The sequence below is a fragment of the Ovis canadensis genome, chromosome 3, assembly GCF_042477335.2.
Source record: "Ovis canadensis isolate MfBH-ARS-UI-01 breed Bighorn chromosome 3, ARS-UI_OviCan_v2, whole genome shotgun sequence".
In the NCBI taxonomy this organism is placed as follows: Eukaryota; Metazoa; Chordata; class Mammalia; order Artiodactyla; family Bovidae; genus Ovis; species Ovis canadensis.
The window spans coordinates 16830083-16851400 of NC_091247.1; the positions used below are offsets into that span (position 1 = coordinate 16830083).

The window sequence follows — 21318 nt, forward strand, 5'->3', positions numbered from 1 at the left end:
TTTAGTAGTTACTGAGATATCCACTCAGTAAGTATTTCCTTTTCACGTACAGCCTGTAATACCAGGTAGTGATACGACGTGGACATAGCATCCTTTCTGTCCTGGTGACATCTCTGGTAGAGCAGTGATCCTTCCCACATGTCCCCCCCCCCACCAGGCCCCCTCCTCCCTGGCTTTCTCCCAGGTATGAGTTCATTAGATAGATTGTGCCTACCCATTTTTATGGAGCACCTCCTCTATGCCAGGGCTGTGGGACCTGAGAGAGAGCAAAGCCAGTGAAAATCAGTTTCCTTGAGGAATGTGTCTTCCCGACAGGGCGACAGAATAAACGAGATAAGCAAATTACGCTGCAGACACTGATGGGTGCTGGCAGGAAGAGAAGATGGAAGCATGTGTGTGCACGTGGGCTTGAGGGTCTCGTATGTCTCCTGCACCGCTGGGTGGTGGGGGGATGATCAGAAGTTTATAAGCAGGAGAGCGAGACCCGATGAAGCAGCGTCTTGCAGACAACAAGGTTGCTGCGGAGCCCAGAGAAACAGCGCCCTCCACCCCAGCCCCTCATCCCTCAGCATCTCTGGATAAGTGGCGAGGAGATCTGGAAAGGAGACCTGGGCGCCTGCGGGTGAGGGTGTCAGTGGTCTTCCACGGCCCAGGGGCACCTGGACCTGCTCATTCTTGGATTGTCAGGAAGCTGGCAGATGGCCCTAAATGCCAGGCCCTGGAGTCCTGTGATAACCTAAGAAGGAGGAAAACATTGTCTGGACCTGGTGGGTCTTGTTATTGTTGGTGCTGTAATTCTATACTAACGATTCTCAAGTGGCCAGAGCTTTACATCCTTGAGAGAACGTAGTCCCTTTAGACCCATTATCATGTCAACAACTTGGTCCTTCCCTGAAACAGACTCCTCCACATCTGTTCTCCGTGAAGGAAGGCTCCACGCACAGGGACACCAGGAGCCGGTCCTGGGAGTCCAACTCAAGCTTCCACCCAGGGCTGGAAATAAATACACTGTTTAGACTTGCTCTATTATGGGTATTCCCAGCAGGAATGCTCCCCGCCTTGGAAGCTGGTGTTTTCTTGGGAATAATTGGAAGTTTGCATCTCTGTTTCCCTGCAGGGGAGGTTGCGTCAGTTTATTGATTACCTCCTATTCCCTTACGGGTGGGCTTCCAATAAAGCTGCGTGTTCGGTAGAGAGTGAGCTAGGTCTGCAGGCGGAGCTCTGGCCCTGTTGGTCCAGGGCCTTCTCTCTGCGTGCATCTTCTCTAAATGAAAACTCCTGTGTCTACACCTGTGGGGGATCTTTGTTGCCATGTCAGAACTAATATTGAGTAAGTTTTGTGGCTTTTCTATCTAACAGAGCCCCCAGTGGTGTCTCGCTATGGTATGGAGAGAGGGGATGGGCAAACTGTTGGCACAAGGGGACGAGACGGGGTTTGTGGCATTGCCTTGATCCCGTCTCTCTGTTCTGACTTGGGTTTCTCTCTCTTCATCAAGTAAGCCCATCGGCGCTTGGGGTCTCCTTATAGCCAGCATCAGAAAAGTGAGACTAGAGCAGTCGTGGTGTGCTCTGAGTCCCTGCTGGAATGTGAGCTCTAGACTGGTGGGCGAGGGCTGAGAAGGCAGCTTGACGTGGGGGAGTGAGGAGGGGCTCAGGGCTGGGTGGGATGGAGCACGACCCTTCCTGACCTCCTAATCTTGGCCACACCCCTGGACCCCCTGGATGCCGAGTTTTCGGTCTTGTCCAAGTCCAAGGACACACCGACGACCCAGCCTTCCTCACAGAGACCAGGATGATAGATTTTTTTTTTTTCCCAATTATTAGAAAGTGCAGTGCCATGGCACTGAGCCCGGGGAGGACAGAGAAGGTTGTGAGATTGTGACACGTTGTCTCATCAAGGGAGTTGAGCTCTGGATTGATTTCGGTGTCTCGGCCAACTTGATAGCCTATCCTTCCCCTCGTGGGGGCCAGACACCTCATCTTGTAACCAGAGGGCTCTCATTGATGAAAACATGTTTTTAGGTAAAAAATATGACATTTTTAACATTCTTAGGTTAAAACGTCAGTGGCTTCCCTCCCGCCCCCAGAGGGTGGCTGGCCTCTTTTGTCATAAGAAGGTGGAAGAGCCAGGTTAGCAATTGGCTTTTTAAAAAACACTTTATTTTTGTTTTGTGTATTCATTTTTGGCTGCACTTGCCTTCATTGCTGCATGCACAAACTCTCCAGTTGCGGTGAGTGGACACACACTTTGTTGTGGTGCGCGGGCTTCTTTCTCATTGTGGAGGCTTCTCTTGTTGCGGACTGCAGGGCTCTAGACTGTGGGCTTCAGTAGTTGCGAAGCACGGGCTTAGTTGCCCACAGCACATGGGATCTTCCTGAACCGGGGAGCGAACCTGTGTCCCCTGCATTGGCAGGTGGACTCTTAACCATTGGACCACCGGGGAAGCCCCTGGCATTTGGTGTTTCTGTGCAGCAGACAGAGGCAGAGGGGTTTCTACAGGCTCTTGGGAGCCCCCACCAGCCCATCAACTGTCCGAGCCATGGGCGTGTGAGAGCCTTTGGTGGACCCGAGGGCAGTGTAGATGTTGGTGCAGGAAGAGAACGTGGCTTGGGAAGTCAGGAACTGGGTGTGAAGCCTGGATTTACCATTTGAGACTTTGGACAAATGGTCTTACCCTTCTTGAGCCTCTTCTCTTCATCTGTTACGTGAAGATAATTGAGCTGACTTCCTGTCTCTGATATGTTGGTTACCAGCTACACAATCGGAGAAGGCAATGGCAACCCACTCCAGTACTCTTGCCTGGAAAATCCCCTGGACAGAGGAGCCTGGTAGGCTGCAGTCCATGGGGTCGCTAAGAGTCAGGCACGACTGAGCGACTTCACTTTCATGCATTGGAGAAGGAAATGGCAACCCACTCCAGTATTCTTGCCTGGAGAATCCCAGGGACAGAGGAGCCTAGTGGGCTGCCGTCTCTGGGGTCACACAGAGTCGGACACGACTGAAGTGACTTAGGAGCAGCAGCAGCAGCTACACAATAGAAAGCGGTTTTGAACAGGTATTCAGAAACATCACAGCTAATCACAAGGTTATCTGGAGATGCTAGTCAGCCTTGTTTGATCAGAAAATAGATCTGTCCTCTTCACCCCAATGAAATAGATAATGCCCCACTGAAGCTAGTATTTTTGTTTTGTTTTGTTTTTCTACCTAGTTAGTTGGCAGTAAAGGAAAGAACAAAATGCAGCCATGTATTTCTTTGGGTAGGTATTTTAAACTCTAGCTTGATAGTACCCACTGTTCTCCTGCAACTTATGTTCTAGGGGGAAGGAAATGATAAATAAATGAAGTGCTTGTAGACAATTCCTGGGGTAACATCAGGAGGGGCAGGGGACCAGCGGGGATAGGATGCAGGCAGTTTTATGTAGGTGATCAGATGACTGAAAGATGGTGAGAGATGTATTGATCTATAGGTCATGGGTTCTGGGAAACAAAGTTTTGTGATATTAGTGTCATAAATGTCATACAGATGAATTGACGTGGGATTCTTTAGGCTTGTTACAAGTTCTTGTTTTCTAAACACAGGGGTCCTTTAAGAGTTCCCAGACCTTTAATAGCTCCCAGTGATGAAAAAAGATGCTTTTGGGTGCAAAAAATGACACTTTCAACATTCTTAGGTTGAAACATCAGTTTTACGTTACTCAATTATTACACTGAGAGTATAGCTGAGCCCATGGATTCTGCCTGTCTCGGGGCACAGCGGGTTATAATTTCCTGGTGATTAAGAGTGAACCCTGAGTATACCCAAAGGTATAAGTGAGAGTGTGGAGACAGCCTAGGGAGGATACTTGTCATTAAGGTGTTACAGTGTTCCCTGCAATGAGGACCACTCCAGCTCTTCCCATGGGAGGTGTGTGTCTCTCCCCTGTCTGTGCTGCTAGACGTCAGAGGTCACTTCTTCCAGATCTAAGGACACAGAGGCTCAGACCATGAGCTGATTGCACTTGTGTATGTCTGGTCCTTGTGTGAGCTACTTCCTTGGCATGCTGCTAACAGGAGAAGCGGAATTTAAAGCTTCCTGTTTATTTTCCCAAGAGAAGTCTCCTGGACGCTGAGGGTGTGTTGCTGGGCCCCCTCATTTGCACCTGCTACTGTCTTTCTAGAAGAAATCCTTAGAAGCCCGTGGGTGTCCATGAGCTGGAGCACCAAGGACGGGGCACTCAGAGCTGACTTGTCCAGGCAGCGCCCATCCTCTGGCCATTATATGTTGCTGTCATGTGTGAAGGCAGAGACAGGGCCCAAACCTCTAGTTCTGTCTCTTCCTGCCTTCAAATCTCAGGAGGTTTTGGAGGGCTGCTCGTGGTTACGCATGTTTGAAGCGACATTTCCAGGATGTGGTTTCGGGCCCTGGCCTTGGTCCTGACCTTGAACCCCCTCTCCTGGATGATACTGGCAGGGGTTTCCTGTTTCTGAGCCTCACCCAGGAGTCCTCGCTGGCATGTCACCAGTCATCCTGGTTTTGTCTTTAGAGAACCTGGCAGATATTTGTCCTCACCGTCATCAACTCTTACCACCTGTGTGGAGTTTATTGTATCCACTTACTTCTGTGTTTTTAGAAATACTCCCTTCTCTCATCTGGTCTTAAAAAGCAAAGACCTTAAAAAGCAAATAAACCTGTTAGAAGAAACTTAGATCTTGGAGTGGTGCAGTAAGAAATCTGCTCTATGTATTTGGAAGTCCCAGATTTTGCTTAATTATCTGACTAAACTATGTCAGGGAAGCTAAAACCATCTGCAACTCAGTGTTGATAAAAGGGCGAATCCACTTGCCTTTAAACTGATTCCCTGTCATTTTATACCTTTTGTGTGCATGCTGTGCTAAGTCGTTTCAGTTGTGTCCAACTCTGCAACCCCATGGAGTGTTGCCCGCCAGTTTCCTCTGTCCATGGGATTCTTCAGGCAGGAATACTAGAGTGGGTAGCCATGCCCTCCTTCAGGGGATCTTCCCGACCCAGGGATTGAACCCATGCCTCTTATGTCTCCTGCACTGACAGGTGGGTTCTTCACCACTAGCACCACCTTATTGGATCCTTTTCCCTTCATGATGCGATCCTCAAAGGCAGGTGCTTGCCCAGAGAAAAGGCTCTGGTTGTTTTCCGACGAGCTGTGTGGGTAGTGCCTCTGACTCTTGTAATCCGGAGTCTAGAGCTGTGTTTAGATCCTTAGGGAAACCTAATGCCAGCTGGCTCACTGCTGCTCCTGAGTAGGTGGAGGGATTCGAGTGTAAACATAGGCGTGGCCATGGGAAGGACTGGAGGTGGAATTTCGGGGAGTTCTTAGAAAGGGAGGGCGACGAATGTTTAGATGGTTTCATGGACAGACAGGGCTCCCAGCCACAGGCATGCCTGAACTCCCAGGTGGATCTGTGGCTTCAGGGCTGATCCTTCAAGAGATTATTTTATCCTCTGGCTCGCTCTCTGAGATGTATCCTCACTGCCCTGAAGCCCCTCTCTGCTGCTGTAGACACAGAAGCCAGGCTTCTCACTGAGCTGGGTGACACCTTCCCCGGAGGGTGGAGAAGGGAGGATTAAAAGCTTGGGGAATCCTGGGGCCAGGTCCCAGCCAGAGCTCAGATGAGGATTGCTGGCCCGGGAAGGTCCAGAACAGGTCCTGGGAGGGCAGGGGCGATGTGTGGAGAGGGTCCAGTGGGCAGCGGTGCTGACACCAGAACCCTGGCTTCTAGAATCTTCACAGAGGCCTGTGTCCATGCCCCTACACAGTCCCTGCTCCGTGATGTCCTGCTCTGTTAACCCAAAGGATTGACAAGCTCCATACCCAGGACTTTCCCAGGCTCATTGTCATAGCAACAAGAACTCCACTTGGTTGCCTGCAAGGAAACAGCCCTGAGTCTATCCTGCTCCCATCTGAACCGGCCAGAGCTGCTCCCCGACCACCTGCCATCACCCAGGACTGACTAAAGGGGCCGGAGGACGCAGGTGACACGCCTGTGCCCTGAAGACTGCCCTTTGATTGGCAGAGGGTGATCGGGATGGATGAGAGCAGGGGCTGGCCCATGCTGGTCATGCTCTATCATATGTGTATTGACATGTGCTGTTGCTCTTGTCTGTGTGTCCTTGTCTGAAAAACAGGAGTGGAGACCAGGGGTCACTGTGTCCCTGACAAAATGTGGTGATGGTGCACTCGGGGTGGTATGTGACCACGTGGAAGGTTCTGGGTGGGCTGGGGTGGGGTGGGATGGCCACTCAAGCTCTGAGCAGGCCCCTAAGCAGCAGGGAGTAAGGAAGTCATCCCTAAAGGACACATGATGCTGACCCCCATCAGCCTTGAAACATGGTGACTTTGTGCCTGGCTTTGAAAGGGTTGCTTGCTGCTGGCCGGAGTGTGCCATCTGCAGTGGGAGTGATTGTTTCTTTGGGTGTCCCGCTGCACCCCGTTCCGGGACGGAGGTCAGAAGGGCAGCGTGTCTGCGGGAAGCAGACGGTGAGCAGGAAGCCACGGGGACCCTTTGCGCTCTCCTGCAGAGTCTTTGTCCGACTTAGAAGGGAAAGAGTGCGCTCCTGGCCACTTATTTCTGAAGACGAGCCTCCGGTGAGAGAGATACAGCTCCCGGCAGCAAGTCCGCAGGTCTGGAGGGAGGGTGTCCAGGCCCGAGCCTGGCCGGTGTTGGAATGTCCCTGAGGCCTTCTTCAGCAGGATTTCTGTCGTGTCCGTGAGGGGCTCCCTTTCTGTCACAGCCCCGGCGGCGGCAGGAAGGTGCGCTCTTTTGGCTTCGGACCAGCCCAGACTGTTTCTGGCAGGGGAAGTGCAGACTCAGGGCCCTGAGATGGGGCTGCAGGAGGGGCAGGCTGCTCTGTGGAAGGAAGCGGCTCCTTCAAGTCCCCCTTCCGCTCACCCCCGAGCCTCTACCCTTCCCCTGCCCGACCCCACCCCACGCCGTGAACTTTGGTGCCCAGTAATAGATGCTTCACGAAGGGACTCCTCTCCCCATCACCTATGCAGGGACATTTGAAAGGGACAGAGCTCCCATTCCTGGGTTGGCTTTTTGTCACTTTTATTGACTAATTGTAAGTAATACAGATATTTTAAAAATATAGTTCAGTTCAGTTGCTCAGTCCTGTCCGACTCTTTGTGACCCCATGGACTACAGCACACCAGGCTTCCCTGTCCATCACCAACTCCCAGAGTTTACTCAAACTTATCTCCATCATGTCAGTGAGGCCATCCAACCATCTCATCCTCTGTTGTCCCCTTCTTCTGCCTTCAATCTTGCCCAGCATCAGGGTCTTTTCCAGTGAGTCAGCTCTTCGCATCAGGTGGCCAAAATATTGGAGTTTCAACTTCAGCATCAGTCCTTCCAATGAATATTCAGGATTGATTTCCTTTAGGATGGACTGGTTGGATCTCCTTGCAGTCCCAGGGACTCTCAAGAGTCTTCTCCAACCTTACCTTCCTCAAACACAGGGTCTTGCAGGGACATGGGTGATGGAGCAGCCTGGCAAGGGAGTAGCCCTGCCGGGGGAGTCTTCAGGACAGGGTCGGGGCCGCAAATGAAGTGGGAGGGGCTCTGCTTCCGGGGAATGACTGGCTCCCTTCAGCCATCCACGCTTTAGCACAAAGAAGCTTCTGAGCCACTGTTAACAGAGGTGAATTCATAGTGCTCGTAAAATGGTCAGAATCTCTCAGAGGCAGGAGGGAGCTAGACAGAAGATCCCAGGGTAGATGAAGGCAAGTGTCCTTACCCTGAGTGCAGTGTGGGACCCGTGGACCACGGAGTATCCCCTCAGCACCGTGCAGCCTGGACACCCTTCCCTGCGCAGGACAGTCTGCAGCTGTTTCTTCAGTGAATCTAAGACCTCGTTTTGTGCCGAGTGCACTTGGACAGGCCAGCACACTCCCTGCTCCGTGGGCCCCTTGTCTTTTGTCTGAATACTGGGGAGCCTGTGACAGTGAAATGATTTAAAAGTTGTTTTTATTTTCTTTTTAACCGTGATGCTGTGTGGTTGTGCTTATGTGGTTGATGATGTGTGGACAAAACAAAACATGATTTTTTTTTTTTTTTTTGTCCAGTGGAGACAGCCTGTAGTACAGCTTCTTGGAGTGTTACTGCGTTCATTAGCACCTCAAGACCCACATGGGGTTGGGTGGTTAAAAATATACACACTAATCTGCCCACTTATAGTTAATCCCATGGCCTCTGATTTTTAGTATCACAATTAATAGTACTGTTTGAGGTAGAATCTTAAAAGAAAAAGATACAAATGAATTTATTTAGAAAACAGAAATAGGCTCACAGACATAGAAAACAAACTATGGTTACCAAAGAGGAAAGGGGGTAGAGAAGGATAAGTTAGGAGTTTGGGATTAACATATACACACATGTCATAATAGATAACCAGCAAGGAGCTACTGCATAGCGCAGGTTACTAGACTCAATATCTTATAATAACCTGTAAAGGAAAAGAATTTGAAAAAAGAATATATATCCATATATATGAATCACTTTGCTGCAGATCCAAAACCTGCACATTATAGATCAACTGTATTCCAATTAAAAAAAAAAGTTAAAAACAAAAAATATTGCTGCTTGGGGAAAATACAATCTTAAAACAGATTAAAATTTTAGACTCTTAAAATATTCCCAGTTGACTCTGCATTTTATTAATAATAGGGCTGTCGTGTCTGACTCTTGCAACCCCATGGACTGTAGCCCTCCAGTCTCTTCTGTGCATGGATTTCCCAGGCAAGAATTTTACCGGACTGAGTTGCCATTTCCTCCCCCAAGGGATGATCTTCCCAAACCAGGGATCGAACCTACATTTCTCTCATCTCTGGCATTGGCAGGCAGATTCTTTTTTTTTTTTTTTGGCAGGCAGATTCTTTACCAACTGTACCACCAGGGAAACCCTTTAATAGGCTTATTTGGGTTTAAATAAAAACAAAATTTTAAAATAAATGTTTTATTTTAGGGCAACTCAGATGAACAGATTCGGTTTTTAGATTTAGATGAACAGATTTGACTTTTTAGATTTATAAAACTGATGCAAATCTCTAGGGACTTACCATACAGAAGAGTTTTAGATTCACAGCAAAATCAAGATAAAAAATACACAGTTCCTGCATAGCCCTCGCCCTCCCCTCCTCCCCCAGCACACAGCCCCCACCAGTGCTGACTTCCGGCCCCCACCAGAGGCACATGTGTTACACCTGGGCGCTGACACATCATCTTTGGGGCTGGCAGAGGGGGCTGCCTCCCCCTGATCCTCGCTTGCTCCCCCAGAGAGAGTGATGGCAAAGAATAAAGGAAGATCTGTACACAGAGTCTAACCTAGCCTGGCAGACACGGATTGCCCAGTACCATGGTTTTCAGAGTTGATCGTGTGTTGAGCTTCTACCACCATGGACTTCTGGCTGGGAGGTGCCTGGGGCAATGCAATCCTGTGGAATCACAGACCAGTGCTTCTCAGATATACTGCGATGGGAACTCCCTGGAAGACTCAGGTTGCTTTGTCTTCTCCTGCTCCCTCTGCCGGGGAAGAACATGGACACACCTCAGTTGGCTTTAGGGCAGCAGGGCTTGTTGGAGGAGGTCCTGAGAGTAAAGGGTGGGTGTGACTGGCTGGCCACCTGGTTTGGTTTCCCTTTCACTGCTGTGCTTTGAAGGGGTGACTGAGGGTAAAGAGGGACGTGCAGGATCTGTAGCCCCAAAGCCCGAGGCTGGGATGTGTATTAGTTGCTCAGTCATGTCAGACTCTTTGGGACCCCTTGGACTGTAGCCTCCCAGGCTCCTCTGTCCATGGGATTCTCCAGGCAAGAATACTGCAGTGGATTGCCATTTCCTCCTCCAGGGGATCTTCCCAACCCAGGGATCGAACCCCAGTCTCTTTCATCTCCTGCACTGGCAGGCAGATTCTTAACCACTGAGTCACCTGGAATGCCCCAGGGCTAGGATGGTTCTGGTCAAATAACCACATCATACCTTTATGACTGTCTCCCTCAATGGGTTCTTTTCCCTCCTGGCTGTTTCTCATCCTTGTAGACCTCTCGTCACCATGCACCCTCTTTGCATAACCCCATGGTGCTTAATGAGTGACTTGCCTTATAAACATTTTGAGTTGCTTAGATTGAATAATACTTATAATTGACCAGATGTTCTTAAAATAGTTTGTTGTTTCATTCGTCTTGACGTTCGCATTAGGAAAACAAAGACTGTTTTTTTCTTGCATTGTGCATTGTGAGTTTCTTTGCCAACTCCTATTTCAAGTTTGCAGCTGCTCAATGTTTGCAAGGTCATATTCAGCCCATCCTGTGTGTCGGGAAGGTCGTGATGGGCTTAGACAATGTAACTTCTTCTTCTTTTTTTTTGGTAAGATATGCCCAATTGTTGTTCCCTCTTAATCGTGATGATAAGCTCACCTCAGAGAAGGTCTACTCTGGAGGAAAGAATACTGACCAGGTGCCAGGAAATCATGTCTGACCTGCTCCAAGGCTAAATTGGAAGACATGGAGGTGAGGGGCCGCGGCTGACCTGTGCCCAGGGCAGCGGAAGGCCGCACTGTCTCAGGTGAAGTGGAAACCGTGGTCCAGGAAGAAAGGAAGCAAGAGGTCAAGACCTCTGCGCTGGACTGAAAGTCATGTCTTTGGCCAGACTGTAAACAGGAAAGGCACCAAGCTGCAGGAGAATGAGGCGTCTAGGAAGGGACTAGCCAGGGATGACCTGCGGCCCAGGGTGAGAGGCAGTGTGTGGGGTGGGGCTGTGGGCTTCAAGACAGTGTACAAGAGTAAAGCTCCCGATTTCTGCCAGTTGGGGTGATGTCCAGCCTTACCGCAGCCTGCGCAACTGGAGGCTTCTGAGGTTTGGGTCAGTTTCCTTCTTCCAAAGTAATCTGGGCCCATCAGCGTGAACTTCCTGACCCTGAGCCAATCTTATTTTTTGGTTCAGCTTCTCTCCTCACTCTCATTCTCATTGGTTAGTGTTCAGGCTCTTCAGTCTAGCACGATGACCTCTGCCTTACCAAGCAGGCACTATGTCCCAGGAATTTTAAATATATTATTTCTCACTCACTCTTCACAACTGTACATGGGAGGTGATGATGTATAGGTTTAACAGAGAGAAAAAAAAAAAAACACAACTTAGTTAAAGTTCATGGAGGTTGAGTAATTTCTCCAAAATCACGTGACCAAGTGTCAGGACAGGAATTTGAACCCAGGTCTCTGGGTGACAGACCGTGTCATCCGACGCTTGGCAGGTGACATCTCTGCAGAATCTGGGCCCCAGACCTTGTGGACAGTGTCCACTGCAGCCTGTCCTCAGCTCTCCAGGACAGAAAAGCCAATTGAGCAATCTCTGCCTCCATGGGGACACTTCCAGTCTTAAGTGATTTCTCAGTGCTTCTAATAAAGTTTTGTGATCCCTGTTAGGGCCTAGCTAACATTCTTACACCAAATAATTGATGCCTTTGAACTGTGGTGTTGGAGAAGATTCTTGAGAGTCCCTTGGGCAGCAAGATGATCAAACCCATCAATCCTAAAGGAAATTAATCCTGAATATTCATTGGAAGGACTGATGCTGAAGCTGAAGCTCCAATACTTTGGCCACCTGATGCGAATAGCCGACTCATAGAAAAGACCCTGATGCTGAGAAAGATTGAAGACAGGAGGAGAAGGGGACAACAGAGGATGAGATGGTTCGATGGCATCATTGATTCAATGGACACTGAGCAAGCCTTGGGAGATGGTGAAGGACAGGGAGGCCTGGCATGCTGCAGTCCATGCGGTCACAAAGAATTGACACGACTGAGTGGCTGAGCTACTGAACAACAACTTAATCAAAATATAGTTGGTGCTCTGTCCTGTGAGCTTTAAGAGACATTAAGGATTAAAACAGAAGAAGGTACTGGGAAATATAAACAAAAACATCTTGGCCCATGATCCCGGGATCCAAACAACAGTGGACATTTAAAATAATAATAATCATAGATTCAAGGTGCAGGGAAATGTTACCAAAGAAAATAGACTCAGGGAGTGGGGGAATCTTGGCTCTGGTACCCTCTGCACCCTCCAGATTGCTGAATGACCCCTCAAATCAACTAAGTTGCTCTGGCCCCTTTGACTTAAGTTCAAATTATCATGTCTGTTTTAATTATCTGGAAGACTCCAACCATTCTGAAAGCTACTTGAATTTGTATCAGAGTTCTCTTCTTCTTTTTGATGTTTTCTTCTACAATTTTATTTACTTATATTTGGCTGCACTGGGTCTTCATAGCTGCATGCGAATTTTCTCTCGTTACCTGGGACGGGCACTGCTCTGGAGTTACAGTGGCTTCTCTTGTTGCACAGCAGGGGCTGTATGGCACGTGGACTCAGCAGTTGCAGCTCCCGGGCTCTAGAGCACCGGCTCAGTAGCTGTGGTACACGGGCTTAGTTGCTTCTTGGCATGTGGGATCTTCCCTGATCAGGGACCAAACCCGTGTCCCCTGGATTGGCAGGCAGAGTCTTAGCCACAGACCACCTCAGAGTTCTCTTCTAACAATGGAAGTTACACTTACTTCAGACTAAGTTGGTCTCGGATATTAACTGACCTGGGAAGAGGCCACTGCTCTGAATTCTGATTTCTGTCCTCCCCGCCAAAGCCCATTCCAGCTGGAATTCGGTAATTCCCCTTGCTTGTCTGAGCTCTCACAGGTCAGGGTCCCCTCTGCAGCTCCGTCAGCCTGGCGTCACTCACACCCTGGGTCTTGTGTCCTCATGTCTTATCTCCTCTGAGTTTCCACGATCATCCTATGGTCTCTTCCCCTGAGTCCCAGTGCCTTCACTCCACCGGTGCCCTGCCTGGAACCCACAGTGCTTCATCCTAACGAAATATTTGCTTAGTGATACCCGGTGAACTATGACTGTCAAAACACAAGAAGAGGATTTTTTTTTTTTTAAGAGAAGTGTCATAACCCTTGTACTTACCACGTGGCACAGTGGTAAAGAATCCAACTGCCAATGCAGGAGATGCAAGAGACGTGGATTTGGTCCCGGGATCAGGAAGACCCGGAGAGAGTCAGTTCCTAGGCAGGTTGATAAGAAGTCCAGGGTCCCCAAGGAGGAGAAAGCTATCTGAAGCTCCTGAGGAGAAAACTACAAATGTGTGGGGTTTTTTTTTTTTTCCTACATTGCTTTGCCTTAGTCAATATAACAATGTATCTTGCTCAAGGACATGTTTCTGCTTAACCTTCTGACTAATCCTGTTGTCTTAAAATGTATATTATGGGAGTGGGTCTAGTAAGACCTTTCTATTGTTAGTTGTAGTCCTGTTAAGATGTAGGTTGTGGAGTGAGTCTGGTGAGACCTTTCTACTATTAGTTCTAATCTGGTTATTTTAAGATGCATGTTGCGGGAATGGGTCTGATAAAAGTATATGAGGCCTTGAAAAGACTAGCTAGTGGGGCTCTCTCTGTCCCCCTTCTGATGTCTCTGTCAGAAGCTTTCTCTGTCATCTTTCACTTTAATAAAACTCTGCTACATAAAAGCTCTTGAGTGATCAAGCCTGGTCCCTGGTCCTGAATCTAAATCTTCTTCTTCGGAGATCACAAATCTGACCTCGTTCACCATAAGCTATCAGTCTCATGGAGGGGGACGTGGCAACCCACTCCAGTATTCCTCCCTTGAAACTCCCATGGACAGAGGAGTCTGGCGGGCCACAGTTTATCGGATTGCAAAAGTCAGACGTGGCTGAGCGACTGAACATACACACATGTGCACACACCGTGACCTTGAGAATGACTCACACGGGTGGTGGCCACACCCAGGCCCCTGTAGGAAGGACCGGTGTCATCGGTGTTTCTCACAGGCGGATGAGCTGTGACTACATGAGGCATCGCAGGGGAAGGCAGAGGGGGTTTACTGAGCCTTGCTAGGTGTGCCAGGCCTTTCATACGGTCTCTCCTAATGCTGCACCAGCCCTGGGAGATGGAGATTATGGCGCCATCACACAGATGGGCAGACTGAGGTCAGGTAACCCAGCACCCTATAGCTATGGGTGTTCTGTTGGCCCTGGAAGCATAGAGTCCCTGTGGGGTCATCTCTGTTGTCTGGTGAAAGATGCTCAGACGCTTCTCTCTCCTATTTTGATATCCACCCCCTTTTCACAACTATAGGAAATGCAACTTCCCCTTAAAACTCAAACCTCTCCCCTGCAAAGTTCTCCTCTTCTGAGAATTCTAACCCAGGCTGGTTGCTAGTTTTTCCGAAGTTCCTGAGCACTGATTTCACACGTAATCCTAAACTCTCCCTTGTGTTATCAGTTAGCTTTTTATTTGGCAGAGAATGTTCTTGAGTTGAAACTGAATACCCCAAGGTGGAGAACTCTCTCATGTATCTTTGAGACTTTCTAAGATCCGAGAGCCGTCTTGTGTACATTCTGGTCATGGGTTGGTGCTGTTCTGTCTTCTTTTCTTCCCCTTGATGTGTTGTATCTTTGTCACTATGTACACAGTCTTCTGGGCTTCCCAGGTGGCCCTAGTGGTAAAGAACTCAGCTGCCAATGCAGGAGACACAAGAGATGTGGGTTTGATCCCTGGATCAGGAAGATCCTCTGCAGAAGGGAAATGACAGCCCACTCCAGTGTTCTTGCCTGGAGAATCCCATGAAGAGAGGAGCTTGGTGGGCTACAGTCTATGGGGTTGCAAAGAGTCAGACACGACTGATGCAACTTAGCACACACACATGTAAACAGTCTTCTGCCATATGTGTGGAGTTGAATGAGACAAACCCTCTTTTCACGACCTCACAGGCTGGGGGCAATGCAGATGTAGCTTGCTCTCCAAACCTTTTCATTCCTCACTTCAGACAGTGAGGTTCCGTAGGAAAGGATGCCCACTGTCTAAATCAATTTAGGTCCTGAGATTAGGATGGCAAATGGTAAGAGTTCAGATGGCCAGGAATTTTATGTGAAATTTTATATGAATCTTTCTCAGTTCTGAATTTGGGGAGCAAGGGGTGCTGGTGGAATAAAGCACGTACTTACCAACGCAGGTGCAAAATAAATGTCTTTAAGGCTTAAATCCAGTGCCAGGGGCAGGATGGGAGAAGCCACGTCCCTGGATCCAAGCATCTGATCCATCAGCAGACAGTTACGGAGGCCACATGGGTCAGAGCTGAGCTGAGAGCTGGAGGCTGACTGTTTCTCTGCCCCCTCGAGCCACAGACAGTGGAGATCAGTGTGTGAACATAGTAATAGGAAGACGCATACTGTCAGGGGAGCACAGACCAGGGGGAACATGGCCAGGGAATGTCGGGGAGGCTGGGGAGGTGAGGGCTGTTCATCCATGGCTCTGTGTAATGTCCACTTCACCCAAGACACTGCGGGATGCACTTGACCCACAGAAGTGAACAAGCCTGACCAAGGTCCCGCCTCCCTGAAGCTCACAGTTTAGACAGTCTTCCAGGATTTTCTTAGGAGGCAGTGGTGCATGTTTCTGGAAGGTCAGTTGACACCTGGGCAGTGAGGACAGAGATGGTGTGGGAAGACCATTCCACCTGGAGGACACAGAGCACTGAGGCCAGAGCTTCACACACTGGCTTCCCTGTGGTGTTCCTATAGCAGAAAACAGCGCGACTTGATCAACAGCTATTTTGACCTGATCAGGTCAACAGCTTGACCTGATCAACAAAAGCTTCTCTCTCTGACTTGCTGAGGTCCTGCCCTCCTGGGCTGGGTGCTTGATTGGTGGGGAAGGTATCAATACCGGGAAGGTATATTACCATCAATACGGGGAAGGTATATTACCATCAATACGGGGAAGGTATATTACCATCAATACGGGAAAGGAATATTACTATCAATAGGGGAAGGTATATTACCATCAATACAGGAAAGGAATACTACCATCAATATGGGGAAGGAATATTACTATCAATAGGGGAAGGTATATTACCATCAATATGGGAAAGGCATATTACCATCAATACAGGAGAGGAGCATCACCCACAGACCAGGTCAGGGGCCTCTGGCTAAAACTTCTCGGAGGACCCGATGAGGCCTATGAAACTCTGGCCCCTCAGCAGTCACTCGGCCAGCCCCGGGGCCCCAGGTTCAGCCAGGAGTGGCCCTCCCCGGGTTCCGTGCAGGCCACGCGGATCTGACGGCCTGTGCTTCTCTCGTTTCAGACTGCTCTGCCATGAGCGCCGCGCGCGCGTGCCGGCCGTCCTGGGACTTGGCCCTGGACCCACTGGTGTCCTGCAAGCTGTGCCTGGGGGAGTACCCCGTGGAGCAGATGACGACCATCGCCCAGTGCCAGTGCGTCTTCTGCACCCTGGTTGGTCTCGCCGGGAACGCCGGCTTAAAAGGATTTCGGGATAAGCCTTCTGCTTTTGTTTTAGAGACAGCATGCAGGGTCACTCACCATTACGCAGTTTTATTGGAAGGATTCTCTTCTGAGTCCATCGGGCTCCCCAGGCAGGTTCCTTTGCAGGTGCTCGAGGCGCAGAAGTGGTCAGTTACGCAGAGGCCTGGGAGCTGGGAACGCAGCTGAGAAACCCTGCCGTGGTGTGCACGCTCCTTTCTGGAAAAGAAACCTTCACCGTAGCTTGCGTCCGATTTAATTAGACAATGGTGTTCCTGAGATGGTCGGGGTGCCGTCCTGGCGAGTACGCCCACAACAGAGTTGGCTCTGTGTGTCCCCTGGCACTGCCTTAGCGCTAAACTGAAGAGGATGTATTTTTTTAAAATTGGTTTTATATTGATGTATAGTCTTAACAATGTTGTGATAGTTAGACATGTCAGTATGCTTAGTCACTCACTCGTGTCTGACTCTTTGCGACTCTTTGGACTGTAGCCCCTCTGTGCATGGGATTTTTCAGACAGGAACACTGGAGTGGGTTGCCGTTTTATTCTCCAGGGGATCTTCCTGACCCAGAGATCGAATCCATGTCTCCTGCATTGTCGGTGGATTCTTCCCCCGCTGAGCCATCAGGGGAGCCTCTGTGAATAGTCTCAGTGCACCGCAAAGCAGCCCATCCATACATGCACGTGCATCCATTCTCCCCCAAACTCCCCTCCCGTGAGAGCGTTGAAAGCACACCTGGATCTCCTGAAGATGCCGCCAGCATCATTTTGAGCCAAAGGCTGTACGGCACTTAAGGGCTGCAGGCCTTCTGTTCCCATCAGGCCTCACTCAGACCCAACATTTTAGTCATCAGAAAAGGAAAGTGCGGGTGTAGGATTTATTTTCAGTTTGTCTCATTGCATTTTATTTTTTTCCCATTCAAGGAATTCCAAAATTTAAAAAAGTCCAGAAAAAATATTTTTCTTTAAACTGTGAACAACTAAAAAAGTTACTGTTACAAGTAAACTCTCCAGACGGCCTGCCTGTGTGTTGCTCAGATGTCCTGGTTAGTTTCTGTCCCCTCACAGCTGCCTCCCCAGAGGCTTCTCCCTTCCTGCCCCTTGCTCTGTTTGTCTCTTGATCTTGAAAGACAAGATCAAGGTCAAGATCAAGATCTCTTAAAATGTAGGCTCATTTGGTAGCATCATCTACATTTTACGGATAAGGAGACGGAGGTTGCAGTCATTTAAGTCTGTGTGTCCAACTTCCTTTTATGCTAGACCCTGGCTTCTTGAGGGCACAATTCTGCCCCCAAATACCTGGTTTACAGCAGGACCCGTGACTGCTATTGTTCAGGCGCCCAGTCGTGTCCCACTCTCTGCAACCTCACAGACCTCAGCATGCCAGGCTCTTCTGTCCTCTTAGCATCTCCCAGAGTTTGCTCAGATTCATGTCCATTGAGTCGATGATGCTATCTAATCATCCTGATAGATGAATTGAACCACAGAGAGTCGGCCTCAGCTACGTGCTTGGTGGCCAAGCAATGTTGCCTCACTGACGCCCCAGGAAAGGAAATTCAACCTGGAGCACAGGAAGCTGTTTTGGGGCATTTTCTGAGCTGGGGAAGGATGGGAGGCAGAGGGCCTGGGGGGAGGTGGATGGACAGACAGACCTCCAGCTCAAGAAGAACACAGAGAGTTTTCATTTCTAAAGGGTGAACTGGAATGGTCCAGCCGTGTCTGGCTGGATTAAAGAATCCCCTTTATGCAAAATCGCCTCTTTTCTTGCCTGAAGGGAAGTTTTCCAGCCTCAGCTAACTGGCTGGCTTCCCTGTGCAGCTGTGCCTGGGAGCAAGCTCCCAGCCCCTCCCTGTCGCCCCCAGTATGCCATTGTGGGGAGGGCCTCCCGAGACCACAGCTCTCCTCCTCTGTAAGGTCGGTCGTTCACCCGGCCGTGGTTTCACCCCGCCTTTCATTTGTTGTCCTTGTCGTTTTAGTTTCCTATTTCTACCGGATAGCAGCTCTAATTCAGATCAGATACTTAATTTAAGTCAGAGCTTGTGAACAGAGGAAAAGAGCACTGTTTTCTCACAGGGGGCTTGCTGGGAGCACTAAGAAACAGGGGATGGTTGTGATTTTTTTTTTTTTCACAACTGTTTATTAGAAATTAAGATGTTGAGACCAGGCCTGCTTGGGTTTGCAGCTCCGTGTGGCTTGAAGCACAGGAAACACCTGTGTGCCCACAGCCTGGGGGGCAGGGGAAGGCCCAATCCCCTCGTGGAGGCCCCAGGGCCCCCACCAGCAGAAGTGCCTGTGTCTTTTCCTTGGGGACAGACCTGAGGAGAGAAGAATGAAGAGAAGGCTCTCTTAAGATAAAAAAATGATCAGAAAATTACAGGCTTTGGGTTAGAAGAAGAAGATTGACCTCGAGGAGGAAGAGGGTCCAGAGAAAGCCTGGAACTGCGCTTGGGCATCAGCGCCCTAAAATGCAGGCTGTTTCCAACTCCGCCGTCCTTGTGGGCCTCACCCGTGTAATGGAGATGAACGGAGTTCTCCCCGAGGCTCAGGGCACATGTGTGGAGGAGCTGCTCCGTGGCAGGCCGTCTGCAGGCCCTTAACCCCTTTAGCTCATTTCTGAGTTCAGGGTTAGAACTGCAAGAATCCAAAAGAGCAGCTTTCCCCAGCCATGCGTCCCAGGGAACATCTGTCCTAAAAGATGCACTCAGATGACCATCACGGTTTGGTGGATTTGCTGAGCACCATGTGCCGGGTCCCTCTCTGTACCCACCCTGGGACACTCTGGGTGCCCGAGAACACAGAGGAAGCCCCAGAAATCCACAGGAGGGATGACTGTCGATTTAACTTGCAGCTCCCTGAATTATTGTATGTTAACCCCTCCTACTTGTGGCTCAGATGGCAAAGCATCTGTCCGCCATGTGGGAGATCTGGGTTTGATCCCTGGGTCAGGAAGATCCCCTGGAGGAGGAAATGGCAACCCACTCCAATACTCTTGCCTGGGAAATTTCATGGGCAGAGGAGCCTGGTGGGCTACAGTCCAAAGGATCTCAAAGAGTCAGACCTGACCGAGCAGCTTCACTTCCTCACAACCCCTCCGGTCTTCCCTTCCCCCGAGAGGTCTTTATGATGAAGATGTAGTCGGATAACATGCTCATTCTTGATCCTCACGACTCTGGAGCAGACAGACCGTGTCCTGCACGTAGGGCTTCTCCTGCAGCTTTGTCAGAAGCCCGAGGAGAGCACCCTCCTTGCGGAGGCAGGGGGGCGGATGGCGCCTACCCATTAGAAGCTCCACCTCTCAGCCAGCACACTGGGGACGGGCAGCGTCGGACGGGCTTTGGTCTCTGCGGATGAGCAGAAGGAGTAGCTTCAGCTTCATGTTCTTCTGTGAGGCTGGGGGAGCAAGGGGAAGGCCTGGCTCGGTCCCAGAGTGCTCCCAGGTCATCAGAGCTGGCCTGAGTCGTCCATAGAACATCCCCACTATTGCCTCCTGGTCACCTCCCAGTGTCACCCTGAGACCAGCCGCCGGGGTCAGGTATCACTCGTCCTCTGGGTCCTTGTGGCCATGGCCCAGTTCTCAGAACAGGGCAGTTCTTTCCAGAACAAAGGACATCCTCCTGCGTTTTTATCAGCAGGCGTGTGACTGCACTGGCAGGGCTTCCCAAGGCAGGTCCACGTTTGAAGGCTGGCTTTTCAGATCCTCGTGTAGCTGCAGGCTGGGCGGAGGCTGGGTCCACTTCCCTACCCACAGCCAGGGCCGTCCCAGTGCCCTGATTGGGACTGGTCATCCTGTCCCGTCAGGTTCATCTTCACACTTGGAGACCAGGTTCTTATACAACATCTTCTGGTGATATGGATCGACTCTGGGCACCCTGGAGCCCACGGCCTCCATAGATGACACCTGCCGCTCGGCTCGGCTCTGGGGCGCTTTCGCGTCTCCCCTGCCCCCAGGCTTCGTAGTCCCGCCGGACCACCTGCCCTGTTTCTCGACTCCGCGTGCTGTCACACCTGTGCACCGTCTCCTGGAGCTTCTGTGCCGTGGGCGGACCCAGCCCTGGGATGGACAACTTCTTCTCTGGGCAGCGATATTGAGTGAGCAGCATCCATACCTCGGGCTGGCCAGTCTGCCTCTTTGCGCTTGTTGTGGTGAGGCGGGGATGGCCACCATCACAGCTCCCCATGCCACCCTCCGGAGAAGCGGATGCTCAGTGCCTGCTGGTTTAATTGACCTGGAAAATCCCAGCAAATGACAGACTCGCAGCTAAGAACTGTCGACTCCGTGCTCTTGAAGGAGAGCGTTGCCCATCAGACAGGCTCAGCCTGTGTCTTTCTCTGCACCTGTGATCACACACTCTCCCACAAGGGTGGGGGCATTTTGGGGTGACAGGGCCTCAGAAGGGGTCGCGTCTGCCCCAGCTGCCTGTGGGGTCAGCTGTGCACGGACACCAGGCTGCAGGTTGGGGGGCCCGTGGAAAGGATGGGCACCCCAGTCTGGACTGGTAGACTGGCAGGGTTTTAGTGGGAAGACCTCCATGTGGACAGAGAGAGGCTGGTGGGTGCAGGCTAACAGGGTCAGAGTGGCAGGAACTGGTGTTACTGAGACCTTCTCTGTGTGTCCTTCCACCACGGACACTGCCTGCATGGAAAGCCATTTTCCTGGTCCAGTGGTTGACTGGGTTTTGACTCTTAGAAACCCTGAGGGACCCTGAGGGAAAGGCCCAGGGGACATATGGCGGGCTGAGCATTGACATTACCCAGTGCCCCCCAACTGTGGGGCCTACCTGGGCTTCAGCACCCAAGGGGTCAGAGAACTCAGAGGAGGTGAGTCCAGGAGACAGCTGGCTGGTGGTTTGGCAAGACCACTGGACCGAGAGTACACGTAGATGAGAGGTGTTTTTTTTTTTTTTTTTCCAGTAGAAAGTAAATTTGATTTTTTTTTTCCCCTCTAAAAATTTTAATACAAAAGCAGCCTTCAT

General features: G+C 50.3%; 1 protein-coding gene across 17 annotated transcripts in view; it reads left to right on the plus strand.

The window, feature by feature from the left end:
* The window catches only part of RNF144A (ring finger protein 144A), a 132123-nt gene that overhangs the window by 77765 nt on the left and 33040 nt on the right, over window positions 1-21318 (plus strand). For 7 of the 17 annotated variants that reach the window (XM_069580146.1, XM_069580144.1, XM_069580150.1 and 4 more), the window contains one exon: window positions 16168-16316. The exons of 4 other annotated variants lie outside the window; for them this stretch is intronic. In XM_069580146.1, coding sequence (XP_069436247.1) covers window positions 16179-16316 — 138 coding nt within the window. In that variant the 5' untranslated portion in view covers window positions 16168-16178. The remainder of the gene's footprint in view (window positions 1-16167; window positions 16317-21318) is intronic. 6 more of the 17 variants (XM_069580156.1, XM_069580152.1, XM_069580159.1 and 3 more) reach the window with 1 other exon arrangement.